General features: G+C 39.1%; 1 protein-coding gene across 6 annotated transcripts in view; it reads left to right on the forward strand.

Moving 5' to 3' along the window:
- The window catches only part of LOC123971939 (dynein axonemal heavy chain 8-like), a 45455-nt gene that overhangs the window by 19277 nt on the left and 8290 nt on the right, over positions 1-17888 (forward strand). For 5 of the 6 annotated variants that reach the window (XM_046051042.1, XM_046051047.1, XM_046051041.1 and 2 more), the window contains exons 29-69: positions 131-366; positions 725-829; positions 934-1047; positions 1141-1203; positions 1848-1948; positions 2079-2216; positions 2364-2604; positions 4146-4345; positions 4555-4708; positions 4796-4959; positions 5396-5498; positions 5671-5775; positions 6117-6278; positions 6804-7028; positions 7136-7308; positions 7402-7580; positions 7659-7846; positions 7947-8033; positions 8118-8225; positions 8307-8441; positions 8544-8705; positions 10688-10934; positions 11201-11442; positions 11565-11705; positions 11801-12032; positions 12143-12285; positions 12395-12529; positions 12615-12737; positions 12819-13032; positions 13121-13230; positions 13318-13481; positions 13568-13760; positions 13832-13954; positions 14041-14171; positions 15736-15889; positions 16099-16263; positions 16439-16665; positions 16761-16879; positions 16991-17094; positions 17328-17504; positions 17599-17766. In XM_046051042.1, coding sequence (XP_045906998.1) covers positions 131-366; positions 725-829; positions 934-1047; positions 1141-1203; positions 1848-1948; positions 2079-2216; positions 2364-2604; positions 4146-4345; positions 4555-4708; positions 4796-4959; positions 5396-5498; positions 5671-5775; positions 6117-6278; positions 6804-7028; positions 7136-7308; positions 7402-7580; positions 7659-7846; positions 7947-8033; positions 8118-8225; positions 8307-8441; positions 8544-8705; positions 10688-10934; positions 11201-11442; positions 11565-11705; positions 11801-12032; positions 12143-12285; positions 12395-12529; positions 12615-12737; positions 12819-13032; positions 13121-13230; positions 13318-13481; positions 13568-13760; positions 13832-13954; positions 14041-14171; positions 15736-15889; positions 16099-16263; positions 16439-16665; positions 16761-16879; positions 16991-17094; positions 17328-17504; positions 17599-17766 — 6455 coding nt within the window. The remainder of the gene's footprint in view (positions 1-130; positions 367-724; positions 830-933; positions 1048-1140; positions 1204-1847; positions 1949-2078; positions 2217-2363; positions 2605-4145; positions 4346-4554; positions 4709-4795; positions 4960-5395; positions 5499-5670; positions 5776-6116; positions 6279-6803; positions 7029-7135; positions 7309-7401; positions 7581-7658; positions 7847-7946; positions 8034-8117; positions 8226-8306; positions 8442-8543; positions 8706-10687; positions 10935-11200; positions 11443-11564; positions 11706-11800; positions 12033-12142; positions 12286-12394; positions 12530-12614; positions 12738-12818; positions 13033-13120; positions 13231-13317; positions 13482-13567; positions 13761-13831; positions 13955-14040; positions 14172-15735; positions 15890-16098; positions 16264-16438; positions 16666-16760; positions 16880-16990; positions 17095-17327; positions 17505-17598; positions 17767-17888) is intronic. The other variant, XM_046051045.1, reaches the window with a different exon arrangement.

Below are 17888 nucleotides of genomic sequence, written 5' to 3' on the forward strand. Positions count from 1 at the left end.
GTCTTAAATAGAAGAGAATGTTGTTTTTTTTTAGTAGTTACGTCATCACTTGGTTGTGCCTGGTTTGAGAACTGTATGTGTTAAAGGGAAGGAATGCAAATTCTGCACTGTAAATTGTATCTCTTTTTAGAGCCATTAAAGAAGTCCTTGACACTTGAGACCAAAACCTGGAAGAAACGGCTGTGCAAATATTTGAAGGAGGAGTACAAGAAGAAAATGATTGACACCAGCATACATACTAACAAATACCTCACAAAACTATCTCACCCTGTGGCTAATCTGGAAGATGTGCGCCACGCTATGGGGGCCCTGTCTAAGCTTCGGGATGCTGAAATACAAACTGATATGACATTGATTTCCATTGAGGTATGAATTATAACTAGGAATGTGCATGTATTTGATTGACCTGTGCAGTGCCAGATGATGTATTGCTACAAAATTTGAGCCTACGTCAGCCGGAGGACACTTTGTCTTTTTGAGCTTCTGCATTGACTCCTGTTGTGCTAATCATAGACTGTATTAAAAAAACAGTTGTGCTTGCTCATGGTGGGAATTGGGTCTCTGTAAATAATATGACAAAGTACGATCTAGACCTGCTCTAGATGAAAAGCGCTATGAGATAACAGTTGTTGTGAATTGGCACTATATAGATAAAATTGAATTGAATTGAATTCTTTGATTTCTTGAAGTTGTCAAATAACCATCTTATGATGATGTTTTACAGGAAGCCTATGAAATATTGACTAAATATGAAACAGAAGTGACCAAAAGAGAAGCAGAAGGGGTGTACAATATGAGGCATTTCTTCACAAAGCTTCAGTCTAAAGCTGTTAGTATTATCATTAGATTTATGCTTTTTTTACTTTTGGATTTTTAATGACCTTTTCTGTAACTCATCTGTGATCTTGGTTTTTTGATTCCTGATTTCCCCAGAGATCAGTTCAAGATGAACTAGTTCGTATGCAGCCCAAGTTCAGACAAAACCTTCTGGAGTGTGTTGCCATTTTCCAAAATGATGTTGACACTTTCATGAGAAAATATGATTTAGTAAGTTATCTGTGTATTTTTAATCTGTATCAGTTTTCAATCAATCAATTTAATTTATCTATTATTCAGTTCTTGTATAATTTTGTGTTATAGGAAGGCCCCATGGTTGATGGAATAGCTCCCCAAGAAGCCAGCCGCAGGCTCCAGATTTGTCAGGTAACACAGTCAATTAACTTAATATAATTCTGTATACTGGTCAATGTTAGACTCATGAAAAGCATTTAAACAAGTAGAAAAGCTATTTACTGCATTCAGTATGTGGCACACTAAAGACATGTCAGTTTGAAATTAAGATTTAATGAAATTGGCAAAACTCGGCAATAAGCGGCCCGCTGGTCAAACTTGGTCGGTCAGCAATAATATCTGGCTTCTACTTTAATACAGATTTCACTTAAGTGTTTATGATGAAGATAATTAGATAGACCAAAAACTAATTCTGATTTATAATCTCCTCCCTTACTGTGTCTATCAGCTACCTACACCACCTCTAAGGGCAGACGCTTTCTGATGCAGTTGTCTTTATTCTTTAAGAGTGTGTCAGCTCATATAACATCAATCCAAGGATCTTAATGCAAAATTATCAGAGGCGATAAGTGAGCAATGGATTAAAATGCTATGTAAATCTGTTCTATAAACACAAACACTTATCAGTTTCTTTTTCTTTTTAATTAATTTAATAATTAATTGTATTTGAATGTCAGTTGTAACTGGTTGATTTTCTGCAGAATAAAATACAAAAATATATTAGCATTTATTTTTATTTTGTGGATTTAATACAGACCCTTTTTAATTGTACTCAGGCTAGATTTGAAGAACTGTGGAGAAATTTCAACACATATACCTCTGGGGAGCAGCTACTTGGCTTACCAATCACAGAGTATGACTGTCTACAAAAGAAAAAGTGAGTTACCACTCTACAAAAGCTTACCCTACATTACCAGAACAATGAAAGTTCAGCAATACTTATTTATGCTGTTAATCATATTAATTATTCAGACTAATAGTTGTATGATTTTCTGTGGTTACCTTAGAAAAGAGCTTGACCTGCTACAGAAACTCTATGGTCTATATGATGCAGTGATGAATAAGATTCGTGGATATTATGGCATTCTTTGGACAGATGTAGATATTGAGAAAATCAATGCAGAACTTTTAGAGTTTCAGAACAGGTAATCAAAGTATTTCTACCAATTCTCATTCTCTCCCAATGTTAATACGGTATTGCTTTGAAAGTATTTAAATGTAGATTGTGAAAATGAAACTGTTGTTTGTATATTGTTTCATGAATAAACTTCAATGATTAAACCTATTTCGAGGTGTCGAAAGCTACCCAAAGGACTAAAAGACTGGCAAGCCTTCCTAGACCTGAAGAAGACGATTGATGATTTCAGTGAGTCATGCCCTCTACTTGAGATGATGGCTAACAAGTCTATGATGAGGAGACACTGGGACCGAATCACAGACCTGACTGGTCACCAATTTGAGGTGGAGTCTAAAGTCTTCACACTGCAGAACATCATGGAAGCACCTCTGTTGAAGTACAAGGATGATATTGAGGTTTGCTGGCAGTTTGAACACAGTGGTTACAACCAAGGTTATTTGATTTTTCATTAGTTTTTATTTCATTTTTACTTTTTGTTTTCAATTTCAGTTTAGTTTTAATTAGTTTTTAACGTGGGTTTGCTAGTTTATTTTAGTTTTAAATTTTTTGAAAATGCTTAGTTTTAGTTTAGTTTTTATCAGTTTTATTAGTTTTAGTCTTTGTTGCTGCACAATGCCAAGCTCAGTTCAGTTTAAGTTCAGTCCAGTTTAGTTTTTTCACAAAACATTAAAATACAAGCTATCTAAAACTTGTACATAGGGGCCCAAACACAAAGCAAATATACATATTCGAAGTACTAGCACATTGTCTTAATAAATACTACAAATAAATGAAGAACATGCAATCTACAGTTTCATTTCTAACCCACTGTTCCATAATAAATGGAGGTGAAATACAATTTATAGACAGCTAAGAAACTGGAAGATAGTGTAGGTCCCCCTTGGTGCCACAAACAATAGGTCCCTAGCACCCTGTAGGCAAGTATGACTGGAAAACAGTTATATTAAAATCTAAACCTTTATTAATCAAAAATAGGTATTAAAACCATGTGAAACACAAAGAGATTAGGTTGGCTGAGATATCAGTGAGCCCATAAAACACACACTAACTGACATGCAGTAAATATAATGACCAGCAGACCGTTAATCCAGTGCAAGGGGAGCTCACAATCAAGGGGCAAGTTTATCCCACACGTAGGATGAGCACTAAGCCAGAACATCAGAACAGAACAAAACAAAACAAGGAAAAGAAAACCACCAAACCTGCAACCCAAACTAAAAAAACACAATTCTGTACAGTTGTTGCATTCATATTATTTTGTACATATGTATAAAAGATAATAGAAAACAGACTAACTACGCAGCCAATCCATACCTGGGTCTAAGTTAGCCTACCCCTAACGTTACATGGGGGTCACCTTGTAACAGCTGTAACACCACCTGCTACACTGCAGCCGGACGCTGTCCGGGGTCAGGGCTCTCTTGACGGATAAAGCAATCATGGCAGGATAGCCACATGACACATAGCATGTCAGCTCTTCACGCGGAGGACAAAAGCATAACACACCTGCTAACCAACAGGCACCTATCAGCAAATCACCGCTTGAACTGCTGCTGCCTGTCCGGCCAGATCAACTGACCCACAACGTCAGTTTCACCGGCTTCATATCCACACGAAATGTAGGCTAATATAGGTCCTATGAAATAAATAAATAAACGAAAACTAAGGACATTTACTCTTCCATTTTAGTTTATTTTAGTTAGTTTTTTGCAAACCTACAATACAGTTTTACTTAGTTATCTCTTTTTTTGTAAAGCCTCGTTTTTATTTTATTTCAGTTAACGACAGTGTTTTTTCACATCTAGTTTTCATTATTTCGTTCGTCTTCGTTAACGATAATAACCTTGGTTACAACCTGCTCTAATTTCTAGCCACAACATTTATCTTATTATTTTGATCAACCTCCTAAGCTTCGCTTTTTGCATTTGTACTGTAGGACATTTGCATATCAGCTGTAAAGGAGAAGGACATTGAGGCTAAGCTGTCACAAGTGAAAGAAGTGTGGTCCAGCCAGACCCTGAGCTTGATGACATTTAAAGATAGAGGAGAACTGATGCTAAAAGGGGCAGATGCAGCAGAGATCCTCACCATCCTGGAGGATAGTCTGATGGTGCTGGGGTCTCTGATGAGCAACAGGTATAACAGAGCAAACACTGACTGATAATTATTAACAAATGATGAGATTTCAAAACATTGACAGAAATCAAGATTTAACACCAAGTAAGAAAAAACGTATTGAGGACAAAAGTATGCTACTACTTCAAAGATAAAAATAAATTATTATTTTGGCTTACACAGTGTCTTGTGCTGTCTTAAGGAACTTGTGTCATTGTCTTCCTTTAAAGATACAGTACCTTCTACAAAGCAGAGATCCAGGATTGGGTCTTCAAGCTTTCAACATCATCTGATGTCATTGAACAGTGGATAATTGTGCAAAACCTGTGGATCTATTTGGAGGCTGTGTTTGTTGGGGGTGACATCGCCAAAGATCTGCCACAGGTATAGTTAATACTTTTTACCTTTATATTACAATGCTGAGTTCTTACTTTGTAAAACAGAAAAATACTTCCAATTTTCCCAATATAGGAAGCAAAGCGTTTTCAGAACATTGACAAATCCTGGATTACGCTCATGCAGCGAGCCCAAAAAGTCCCAAATGTGGTGGAGTGCTGTGTGGGTGATCCAACTCTGGGAGAGCTCCTACCAGATCTTCAGAAGCAGCTGGAGTTCTGTCAAAAATCTCTCGCAGGGTAAAACTTTGTCAACAACAGTGCAACAGTGGGGCTAAAACATAATTATATATAATATTCTAAGTAGTTCTGCCTTGTTAGTGCATTTTGTATAACTGTACTTTAATTTCAGCATCCCCCAAATTGCTGCTGACAGTATTATGTAAACCAAAACACTGTTGTATAAGAGATTCAAGCAACATAGAAGTCTGGTGTGCAGCATCCTCACTGCAGATTAACTGTTTTTTTTACTTTAATATTTTCCATTCAAGCGTCATCATCAGACTTGATTATTATTGATATCATTTTTTTCATTTCATTTTGGTTACTCCTCGCTCCTTGCAAATGCTTTGGGCCAAAAAGAAAACATTGTCCAAATTGACATAGGCCCCAACCTTCTAGCAACAATTGATGGAGATAATGTTTACACAGGAGATGATGTGATCTCACTAAACAGGTACCTTGAGAAAAAAAGGCTCCTTTTCCCACGGTTCTTCTTTGTGTCTGATCCGGCCCTCTTGGAAATCCTCGGACAAGCCAGTGATTCTCACACAATTCAGGTTAGAACATTGACTGTCACTATAATTTATTTTTATTTACTGTGAAATGTTAAAAGGAATCGGTGTCAATGCAAAATGTTCAAGTAGTAAACTCTCATATTGACATGTTGATTTCTTGTATTTGGTTGGTAAAAATGTGGCAAACTAATTTTAAGTGCAATTATTTTTTCAGTCACATCTACTTGGAGTGTTCGACAATGTTAATGAAGTGAAGTTTCATGCAACAGAGTATGACAAGATTTTGGCTGTTATTTCACAAGAGGGAGAGAAACTACCGGTACGTAATGCGAATTGCATTTGCAGATAATATAATTCTACATCTGCAAAATTTAAATATTCTGCAGAACAGCATGTGTTACTCTTAATGAAAAGCACTTTTTCACAGCTGGTCTAAATGGTGCTGATTTCAATTACATTATACAGTATATTGTTGGGTAGTTGAATCTATTACACTCATGTACGTTGTGTTTCGTGTTTTGTTTGTGAAAGCTTAATAAGATAACTTGTAACTACATAAAAATCTAAACTACCTTAAAATTGTGCTCAAATTTATGCACTTTGTAGCTTTCTTGTACTGATCATTAGTATCGTATAGTAAATATGTGTTTGTTGTTTCAGCTGGACAGTCCTGTCGTGGCACAGGGAGCAGTGGAGCTGTGGCTCGGGGAACTGTTATTACAACAGCAGGCTTCATTGCACTCCGTTATCAAAGCTTCAGATCTAGAGATCAACGATGAAGACTTTGATCTTCTCTCTTTTCTAAACAAGTTTCAAGCACAGGTCAGAAGACAGTATTGCTGTCAGTAAAAAAAATAAATAAGTTGACATTTATCATGCTAGTTGCACTATAATACCTTTTGTATTAGATAGCAGGTTAATACTAGGCTTGTACAGGGTATAATTATAAAAGGCTTATCCATGGTCTGATCAAACTACTACATAGTGATCACTTGACAGCTTAGCCTCTGTGTCTTGAATTATGGCATCATGCCTCATGAAACATCTACAAAGTTGTTCTTTTCATGCCTTCATCAGTGCCATTCAGCAGCCTAACATGGTCAGGATCCTTTTCATATTCTTGGATGCACTTTGTGGCAGATGTTTGTAAAATAACAAAAAAGAATAGTCTGAGCGCTATAAAGACAGAGTGGTGACATTAGTAGTTCCGTAGTACAGGATAGCACTGCAACGAATGGGTTAGGGTTATCTTAGGTCATACTTTTAGGTTACTACTTTTAGGTTTAGGTTATAATTCACTTCATCAGATGGATCTTTTCATGCATCGTTTGGCTCTTACTTTTTTAGGTGGGGTTGCTTGGAATACAGATGCTTTGGACAAAAAATTCAGAAGAGGCACTGCAACATGCTGAAGATGACAAGGAAATCATGCCTCTTACAAAAAAGAAATTCCTAAATCTACTCAACACACTCATTAAACAAACCACCTGTGACCTGAGCAAATTTGACAGAGTCAAATATGAGACGCTCGTCACAATCCATGTTCACCAGAGTGATATATTTAATGACCTAGTAGGTTCTTTGAAAAATCCTACTCCTGTCGTGGATTCTTTTATATTATTGATTGATTGTTGTCATTTATGTAACACATTCTGACTGATATCCTACATTGTCCTCAGGTAAAAAAGCGTATAAAATCGATCAGTGACTTTGAATGGCTAAAGCAGAGCAGATTTTACTTCAAGGAGGACCTGGATAAGGTCATTGTGTCCATTACTAATGTTGACTTCATTTATCAGAATGAGTTCCTAGGCTGTACCGACCGTCTGGTCATCACCCCTCTGACTGACAGGCAAGACTAGTGGAATTTGATTGTTTTACTTAAATTTACTTTTTTGATTTAGTGTTACACAAGTTGAGTCAGACAGCTTCTTTTTATCTACAGGTGTTATATCACACTGTCCCAGGCTCTGGGCATGAGTATGGGAGGAGCCCCTGCAGGGCCAGCCGGCACTGGGAAAACTGAAACCACCAAAGACATGGGTCGCTGCCTCGGCAAGTATGTGGTGGTGTTCAACTGCTCAGACCAGATGGACTTCAGAGGACTTGGCAGGATATACAAAGGTATCTCAGGCAATGAAACAATTCATCCAGCAGTGTGGTGTGAAATTTCAGTTTTCTCACACTGTATTATTTTTTAAGGCCTTGCACAGTCAGGGTCCTGGGGCTGCTTTGATGAGTTCAACAGAATCAACCTGCCAGTGCTTTCTGTTGCTGCTCAGCAGATCTACATTGTTCTGATGGCACGCAAGAAACACAAAAGCACTTTCATCTTTACTGATGGAGACTGTGTGGATCTGAATCCAGAGTTTGGCCTTTTTATCACTATGGTAGGGTACACAAATGTACATGAATCTTATGAGAAACACCTTTAACTAGGTAGAAAACATTAGATATACAATAAACAATGTGTTGTCATTCCATGTCTAGAACCCTGGATATGCAGGTCGTCAGGAACTTCCTGAAAACTTAAAAGTGCAATTTAGGACAGTGTCTATGATGGTACCAGATCGACAGGTGAGTCATGGCTACAATAAGTAATGTTTTTCCTTTAGCTTTGGTTTTAACAGACACTCACCTCTCCACTGTTGTCTTTGGCAGATCATCATGAGAGTCAAACTAGCCAGTTGTGGATTCAATGACAATGTCATCTTAGCCCAGAAATTCTTTGTCCTTTATAAGCTGTGTGAAGAACAGCTTACAAAGCAGGTGAGAATATTGTGATCAGTGCTTATTTAGTTTTTTGAATAATTGTTGACCTACTAACACCCAACCACTGCTATTTGTTAGGTCCATTATGACTTTGGCTTGAGGAACATCCTGTCTGTGTTAAGAACACTGGGGGCCAGTAAAAGGGCACGACCTGATGACACAGAGTCCAGCACTGTCATGAGAGTGCTGCGTGACATGAATCTTTCTAAACTAGTATGACAGAAGTGTTGGCCATAAGGGATAATAAAATACATTTTGGATGTATTGCACTGTTTTTGCAGATACTGTGTATGTGAGTCATTCTGTGTGTTTCAGGTGGATGAGGATGAGCCCCTCTTCCTTAGTCTGATTAATGACCTGTTCCCTGGTATCCAGCTGGATGGCAGCACATATGTTGAACTTCAAACTGCTGTTGCCAATCAAGTTGAGCTTGCTGGTATTGTCAACCACCCACCATGGAACCTCAAGCTGGTTCAGGTATCTCAAAGCGTCTTTATCTGTAACTAAGACAACGCCAATTGAGGTACAACAGGTAGTTTATTTGGTTAGCAGAGAAGGTTCAGGAAGGAAAGGATGGAGGGGTCAAGTTGGGATGGATGAAGGGATCGGGCGGGGGTTGGGGGGGTGAAGAGGTCGTGATAGCATGAAGGGGTCGAGAGAGAAGGGATGAAGGGGTCAAGAAAGTAGAGATGAAGGGTCAGGGGGATAGGATGAAAGAGGTTCATCTGGGTCAAGCTGCTGAGCTGGTCAAGACTCAGGATGGGGGAATGTTTTTAAGTGTCTTGCTGTATGATCTCCCTATAATAATAATGATAATAATAATAATATTGCATTACATTTATATAGCGCTTTATCATGGAAACTCAGAGCACTTATCTGTGAAGGGGGGGGCGGGGGCGCACCTCAGCTACCACCAATGTGTAGCACCCATCTGGGTGATGCACGGCAGCCATTTAGCGCCAGAACGCTCACCACACATCAGCTTGAGGCAGAGAGGGAGGGAAACATTGAGCCAATTACTACGGGGGATGATTAGATGGCCAGATGGTGAAAGCCAGTTTGGGAATTTTTGCCATGACACTGGAAGTACCCCCTACACTTTGCGACAAGTGCCATGGGATCTTTAATGATCACAATGAGTCAGGACCTCGGTTTAACGTCTCATCTGAAGGACAGCAGCTCCTACAGCACAGTGTCCCCATCACTGCACTGGGGCATTGGGATCTTATTATTAGGACTGCCCCCTACTAGCCCACCAACACGTCTTCCAGCAGCAACTTAGGCTGTATTCGAAACCGCCAACTATACTAGTAGTACATACTGATTTGGCCCGTATGTAGTATGTAGTATGCAGTATGCAAACAAAAGCAAAATCTGCAGTATGCCAAAAATACCCGGATGGCGTACTGATTCGGGAAAAATCTCCAGTATGCATCAGACCAGTCTATCTCGCGTACTGTGTCCCATAATGCAAAGCGCTAGAACTTGGCACAGCAACCGGTCTTCTCTTTAGAGGACAACAACAAAACTTGTTTCACCATTTTCACACGCTATTTCATCAGTAAATCCACTTCTAACAAGTTTTGAGGCGAGAAATCAACTGTGTAGATTTCAAATATTAGCAGTTTTACGAAAATTGTTGGCAGATTGAAAATGTACTTGAACATTTTCGGAGTTGAGAAGCTCCGCAAATGTGGCGGGGGAAGCTAATTACCCAGCACTCAGGGTTAGCTAACGAGCCAGCCAGTCAGCTCATGGATCCCCCTGGTCCTCGTGCCAGCTCATGGAGCTCACAGCCACATAGAGCGCTGCAGCCGTAAGACCGCAGTTGTTAGCTAAATGTTCGTACCGCTGTTATTCTGTCCTTGCATTCTGAGTAATGTTGTAACATTTTTATTTAAATCAAGAGACATCTGGCTCGTGATGGCCAGGCTTGTGTAACATAGAAGCACTTTGATAAAAAATAAACAACAGTATTGGTATGAAAGGGGACTGTTGTCGCTTTTCTATCATCGTTATTTTAAATAGACATTACTTTGTTAGTGTAATGTTACAGTTGTGGTTACAGTACTTGCTTTTTATTTGCTTTTATTTCACATAATTCTTATTTATGCACCAATATACCAAAGCAAACATCTGCTACAGATCGGCTGCAGCCTTGTTCTCCTTACATAAGAAGAAGAAAATTTTATATTCCTGATTGTTCCGATTTTGAAGACCGGAAACTGGCTAAGCCTGGCCTAGCATACTGCAAAATAAATCAAATAACAGTTTCATACTGCGGTTGCCAGTAGTATGCGGTTCCAAATACAGCCTTAGTTTTCCCAGGAGGTCTCCCATCCAGGTACAAGCCAAGCCCACACCAGCTTAGCTTCAGTCATTCAGCAGTAGCAATTTAATCTGTGTGTTTTAGTTATTTTTTGGAACATATGTTACTGACATATTACTGTCCCTATTAGCTTTATGAGGCTTCACAGGTGCGCCATGGCCTGATGACTTTGGGCCCAAGTGGAGCTGGGAAGACCGCAGTCATCAACATTCTCATGCGAGCTCTGTCTGAATGTGGAACCCCGCACAGGGAGATGCGCATGAACCCCAAAGCAATCACTGCACCACAGATGTTTGGTCGTCTTGACGCAGCCACAAATGATTGGACTGATGGGATATTTTCCACTCTGTGGAGGAGGACACTTAAAGCCAAGAAAGGTTTGTAACACAAAGTTTAGGGCACATTCGAACTAATATTGCTCAGTTTATGTCACAACTTGCCTTTGAGTCTGTTTCAGTTAAAAAGAAATCTTGCATAAGCATGTGATTAATAGACTGTAAATAGATTTCAGCATCAGAAGCTGGACTCAAGGCAAGGTTCATACAGTTTAGTTGTTTTTTCTGATGAAAGCAGGTTCTGTTCACTTTCTAAATAAGTATTAAACATCAAGTGATGCTTAGACCTAAAAATGTGTGCACTTCAGGGGAGTTTATATGGATTGTGTTGGATGGCCCTGTGGACGCCATATGGATTGAGAACCTCAACTCTGTGCTGGATGATAACAAAACATTGACCCTGGCTAATGGTGACCGCATCACCATGTCTCCATCATGCAAGCTGGTGTTTGAGGTGCACAACATGGATAATGCCTCCCCTGCTACTGTGTCCCGGGTGGGTATGGTCTTCATGAGCTCCTCAGCTCTCAGTTGGAAACCCATACTCCAGGTACAGTTGTTTTGTTAAATCATATTATCAAAGGAAAGAGTGTTTGCAGAAAAGAAACTATGTTTTGTTTAGATTATTTTTACAATGAAGTGCTTAGGTGGAACATGGGCTTTATGTTGTAGGGATGGGCTCACAAGCGCAACGCAAAAGAGGCAGAAAGCATTATGAGTTTATACGACAAGATATTTGAGGACGCTTACTTATATATGAAGCAGAATCTTAAACCAAAAATGGAGCTTTTGGAGTGCAACTACATAATGCAGGTATGTATCCAGAACTGCTGAAGACAAACAGGAATTAGATGCTGGCTCCAAACTTGTTTCATGAAACAGTGAATCTAAATGTGATCCACCCGCAGTCTTTGAATCTGCTGGAGGGCCTCATCCCAACCAAGGAGACAGGGGGCTTGGCCTGTAGCAAACACCTTGAACGCCTCTTTGTCTTCTGCCTGATGTGGAGCGTGGGAGCCATTTTGGAGTTAGAGGATAGGGACAAACTGGAGGCTTACATCAGAGGGCATAACAGCTGCATTGATGTGCCTCAAATACAGACAGGAGAGACTATGTACGAGTACATGGTCAACCTAAACGGTACAGTCATTTTATACATTGAATACCACCTCTTTGCTATCTTTATCTGTTTTTCAAGGACTGTTTTATAGTAGGCATACCACTATATGTATGTCAATCTTCTGTTACAGGTGAATGGTGTCATTGGAATAACCATGTGGGGGAGTATGTCTATCCAACTGACCATGTGCCAGACTACGCCTCCATCCTTGTGCCAAATGTGGATAATACAAGAACCTCTTTCCTGCTGGAGACTATTGCCAAACAATACAAGGTGATTGTCTTGTCTCTTAAAATAACAGAAGTATTTTCCATTATAAAATGTAATTACTTAATTTAGCTTTAAGGTATTTCTGTTAAAGACAAATATTGTGTTTATATAGGCCGTACTGCTTATTGGTGAACAAGGGACAGCTAAGACAGTGATGATAAAAAGCTACACAAAGAAATACGATCCAGAGACAGACGTCTCCAAGTCCCTGAACTTCTCATCTGCGACAGAACCCATGATGTTTCAGGTGGAATATTTATCTTGGTCTGTATGCACGGCTTTGTACAGTTCTCTTTTTGATTGATTGATGAAAGCGTTTTTCCCCATTATAGCGAACAGTGGAAAGCTACATTGAGAAAAGAATTGGCAGCACCTATGGACCCCCAGGGGGCCGCAGGATGACGGTCTTCATTGATGATATCAACATGCCTATTGTTAATGAATGGGGAGATCAGGTATTTATATAGAAGATGTTTTTATATATTTAGTATTTCATGTTCACTCTAAGTAACTACTCTATCTGACTGTCCAACCAGATCACCAATGAGATAGTACGCCAGATGATGGAAATGAGCGGCATGTACAATCTGGACAAACCAGGAGACTTCACCACTATTGTGGACGTACAAATATTGGCTGCCATGATTCACCCTGGTGGTGGGAGAAATGACATTCCACAAAGACTGAAGAGACAGTTTACAGTCTTTAACTGCACTCTGCCGTCCAACACCTCCATTGATAAGATTTTTGGTAGCTGTCTCTAAAATTATTCATTTTCTTCTTGTACCTGTATGAAACACTTAAATTGTTTGGTTTTTTCCATGCTCTTTTTCTGCAGGTATAATTGGCTTTGGATATTTCCAACAATGCAGGGAATTTAATTCTGAGATATCAGATATGGTGAGGTGTCTTGTGTCTGCTGGGAGGATTTTATGGCAGTGGACAAAGGTAATCACATGAAGATGATGTGAATTTGATTAAAAGGGTAGATTTATTATTGAAGACATGACCTGATTTGATCATTTCACATTGAAGGTAAAAATGCTTCCTACACCCTCCAAGTTCCACTACATCTTCAATTTGAGGGACTTGTCCAGGATCTGGCAAGGGATGTTAAACATTAAGTCAGAGGAGTGTAATGATATCCCCACTCTCTTGGCTCTTTTCAAGAGTGAATGTACAAGGGTGATTGCTGACAGGTACAATGCTAACATACAGTAAAGCTATTTTTAAGTACAACACAAGTGGAAGAAAGGCAAACTGAAACAATGTTTTATATCTATAGGTTTATTTGCTCTGAGGACAGAGAGTGGTTTGAGAAGGCTGTATGTCGTGTGATTCAGGAGCATGTTGACCCCAGCCTTGTCTCAAACCTTCATCCTGAGCCATACTTTGTGGACTTCCTGCGAGATGCTCCTGAGCCCACTGGAGAAGAAGATGATGATACCTGTTTTGATGCCCCCAAAATTTATGAACTGGTATGAACTTCGTATGTATACCATTGTCTGATATTTGTACTCTTCAACTAAGCAAACTAATGTTCTACCAGGTGCCAAACTTTGAGGTCTTATCAGAAAAGTTGATGATGTATCAGGCCCAGCACAATGAGATAACAAGAGGCTCCAGCCTAGATCTGGTTTTCTTCACAGATGCCATGACTCATCTTGTCAAGGTCTGACTAAAAGCCAGTCTAACAACACACATCTGTAGAATAAGCTGTAGATCATTCTGATGTATTTGAGGTTTGCATTCCTGTAGATCTCACGAATCATTCGAACTGACAATGGTAATGCCCTGCTTGTGGGAGTGGGAGGATCAGGGAAACAGAGTTTGACCCGCCTGGCCTCATATATAGCTGGATACAGCATCTTCCAGATCACACTGACAAGGTAAAAACAAAATCATAAAACTGCTGTCAGCATTAGTGAGATAGCCTGGAAAAGGGTGACCACACACTTACAAGATAAGGTGGTAAACAAGGTGAAAACTCAATAAAGTCACTATGGCTACGTTCAGACTGCATGCCAATGTGACCCAAAACCGATTTTCTCGCCCAAATGTGACTCAGATGTGATATTTTTATGACAATGTGAACAGGCCAAGTCACATGCAATCTGATCTTTTCCAGTTCGGAATTGAGCCATTTCTATATGTGGTCAAAATCCGATACAGATTGGATCTTTTTAAATGAGACCTCAGTCTGGACACTCAGGTCGCATTTGATGCGACTTTGACGTCAGTCTAGAGCAGCTGTTGTGCTGTAGACGGAGCCGCGCTGAACGCAAAAGCTGCACAAAAAGCCACAGTTAAACATGTGGCTCTCTTCCTTCTCTACCTCGCTATCATCTGCTCACAAATTACCTTTCTTATACCTAAAATCCACCGGACCGGGGCTTTCTTCTGAGTTACGTGCATGCTACTTGTCCGAGCGGACACAGTAGGGAGAGAGGGAGTGAGTTGTGGGGCAGATGCGTTGTACAGCGCCAGAAACTAATGAAAAGAACAGAAAGTTGGTAACACTTGTCATAATTCGGGAGAAATGTGACCCGTGAGAGGACAATGCAAAACGGGAGTCTCCCGCGAGTTAACTGGAGCTAACCTCTGTTGCTCCCTGTTTACTTCGGTAATGTGCAACAGCGTGCTGCTTGTGTTATGGTGTTGTTCTTCTGCGCATGCGGGTCACTTTAAGGCCGCGGGCAGTTCACACTGGAATCTGATATGGGCCACATTTAAACTATAATATGAACTGTCAAACAAAAAAAATCGGAACGTAGTCTATGTTGTTTTGTATGTTGTAACATACATAGGCTACCAATGAATATTCCTGAATATTTAAATGATAAGTCAGTGTTTTAAATTAGTTTGTAAAATAAAATATACTGATTCTAATAATTAATAAAATCTAGATGAAGTGGACTCTTATTGACCTATTTATTCTCACCGTTTTAAATTCACTACAAAACAAGCTGATTACCATATCACCTAATTCTCATTAATTCCAATGTTTGTAAGTAAATGTATATATTGTATGTAATTTGTTGTTAAAATAATATTGGATCACTTTGTCACCCTTGTTATTTTGATAACTTTGTTGTTGTTGTCAAATGTTGTTGGAGGATTTGGAGTTATAATTTGTCCTATAGTTTATAAATAATATTTTCCAGTAGTCAACCTATAACACATACAGTACAGTACATTATTATGGTATGTGTTTTTTGGGACTTGAGCAAATTGTCATGTACATATTATAAGGCCATTGTGATTAGAAACAAAACATGTTTAAAGAAGTACCAGGCCTTTTTGTTTAAAAAACAATGGAATATGTATTTTTATCTTTTTGTATTGCAGATCCAGTTATACATAATTGTGCATCTGTCACTGTTTTACTGCATTCACACTTGCAGGAGGATATACTGAGGGTTTGTTTCTTATACTGCTATGCTTTCTCATCAGAACGTACAACATAACTAATTTCATGGATGACCTGAAACTGTTGTATAAAATAGCTGGGGCTAAGGGAAAAGGCATCACCTTCATCTTTACTGATAATGAAATAAAAGAGGAAGCCTTCCTTGAGTACCTCAACAATGTTCTTTCATCTGGAGAGGTGAGAACTTAACTTCAAAATGTTTCATGTCTTTGATGTCCCAATCCATGGTCATCCAAACCAGCTGAGTCTGAATTTATATAACGTAGTTGAGAACTTTCCTATTTATCCTAATTAAAGAAATAAATAAATCCTATAAAACAACAACAAAGAGGTCAGACAAATGCTTTTACTGGTCCTGATGGTTTCACTGAATTAACTGTGTGCAGGTCTCCAACCTGTTTGCTAAAGATGAGATGCTAGAGATCACCCAGAATCTGATCAGTGTGATGAAAAAGGAGTTTCCTCGTGTTCCACCAACTTTTGACAATCTTTATGACTACTTCATATCCCGCTCCAGAAAAAATCTGCACCTAGTTCTTTGCTTCTCTCCGGTAGGTAAAATCTTTGTATATTCAATACTTTATATTTCTCTGCATCTTTATTTATTTGTCCACATTGTTACCTACTGAATTCTTTGCTGTTCTATATTTATTTTTTTTTTTTGTCACATTACACACGCATAAGTGAATATTCTAATTTCAGTTACATTGTATATGACCTTGACAGGTGGGGCAGAAGTTTCGCTCCAGATCCTTAAAGTTTCCAGGATTAATTTCTGGCTGCACCATGGACTGGTTCACCCCTTGGCCCAACGAGGCTTTGGTGGCTGTGTCCAACTATTTCTTGTCTGAGTTTCCAATGGTTTGCTCTGCTGATGTGAAGGCTTCTGTGGTGACCACCATGGGCACATACCATGACAAAGTGTCAGATACTTGTGAAAGCTACTTCGAAAGGTATAGGTTCACACTGCTACATTGTAATTATTTATATCTAGATATAGAGACATATTTTACATGAAGGTAAAATTGTATGCTGTTTGATCTTTCAGGTTCCGAAGAAGGACTCACGTCACCCCTAAATCCTACCTCTCTTTTATAAATAGTTACAAAACACTGTACACTGAAAAGTACAACAATATCCACACACTAGCAGAACGCATGAATGTTGGTAAGGAAGTTCAGCAGCAAGGCTATGACATGCTATAAAGATGACATGTATCGGCAACTTTGCAAAGTCTACTCTAGGGAAAGGATTTTAAAAGGTGTTACTGTTTTCCAGGGTTGGCGAAACTGATGGAGGCTAGTACCTCTGTGGCTCAATTATCCAGAGATCTTGAAGTCAAGGAAAAAGAGCTGGCTATAGCATCTGTAAAAGCTGAGAAGGTAAATTATACAGCCTCCTGCAATCCTGCACAAGATGACCATGTGTAGAAATCAGAATTTACAAAATTGCAAGTATTAAAGGTTCTGGCAAATATGACAGATATTGGTCACAACTATCTGCCCCAGTACTGAAAACTGAAAAACTGGATGAGAGGTCAACAGCTTATAAACATTTATGTGATACAATTTATTGTACTATATCATTTGTAACACATTTCTTGTTGCATTCGCAGGTGGTGGCAGAGGTAACAGTCAGTGCTGAAGCTGCTACCATTGTAAAGAATGAGGTCCAGGTTGTGAAGGATAAAGCCAAGAAAATTGTGGAGGGAATTGAGAAAGAAAAAGCTATTGCAGAGGAAAAACTGGAGGCTGCCAGGCCAGCTTTAGAAGAGGCTAAAGCTGCACTAAATGTGAGATTTGTGTGATTTCATTAGTTAACTCTGACATATTTTTGTATCCACACCATATACAGTGTTCTATTGACAAATTTTAAAAAAATTACAGACCATCAAGCCTGCTGACATTGCCACTGTGAGAAAATTGGCCAAGCCACCACATCTGATTATGAGGATTACAGACTGCTGCATGATTTTATTCCAAAAGAAGTTGGACACTGTCTCCATTGATCCAGAAAGGCACTGTCTTAAGCCATCATGGGGAGAATCACTGAAAGTAAAAATCATTTTTATTAAATTTCAGTTGCAATTAATTTTTGTTACAATTACACACAGCCATCACATAGGTATGAATGTTGTTTGTATGTAGGTTCCAGTTTTGCACAATATGTAGTGTTA

Source organism: Micropterus dolomieu, linkage group LG06 (genome assembly GCF_021292245.1).
Source record: "Micropterus dolomieu isolate WLL.071019.BEF.003 ecotype Adirondacks linkage group LG06, ASM2129224v1, whole genome shotgun sequence".
Lineage (NCBI taxonomy): Eukaryota > Metazoa > Chordata > Actinopteri > Centrarchiformes > Centrarchidae > Micropterus > Micropterus dolomieu.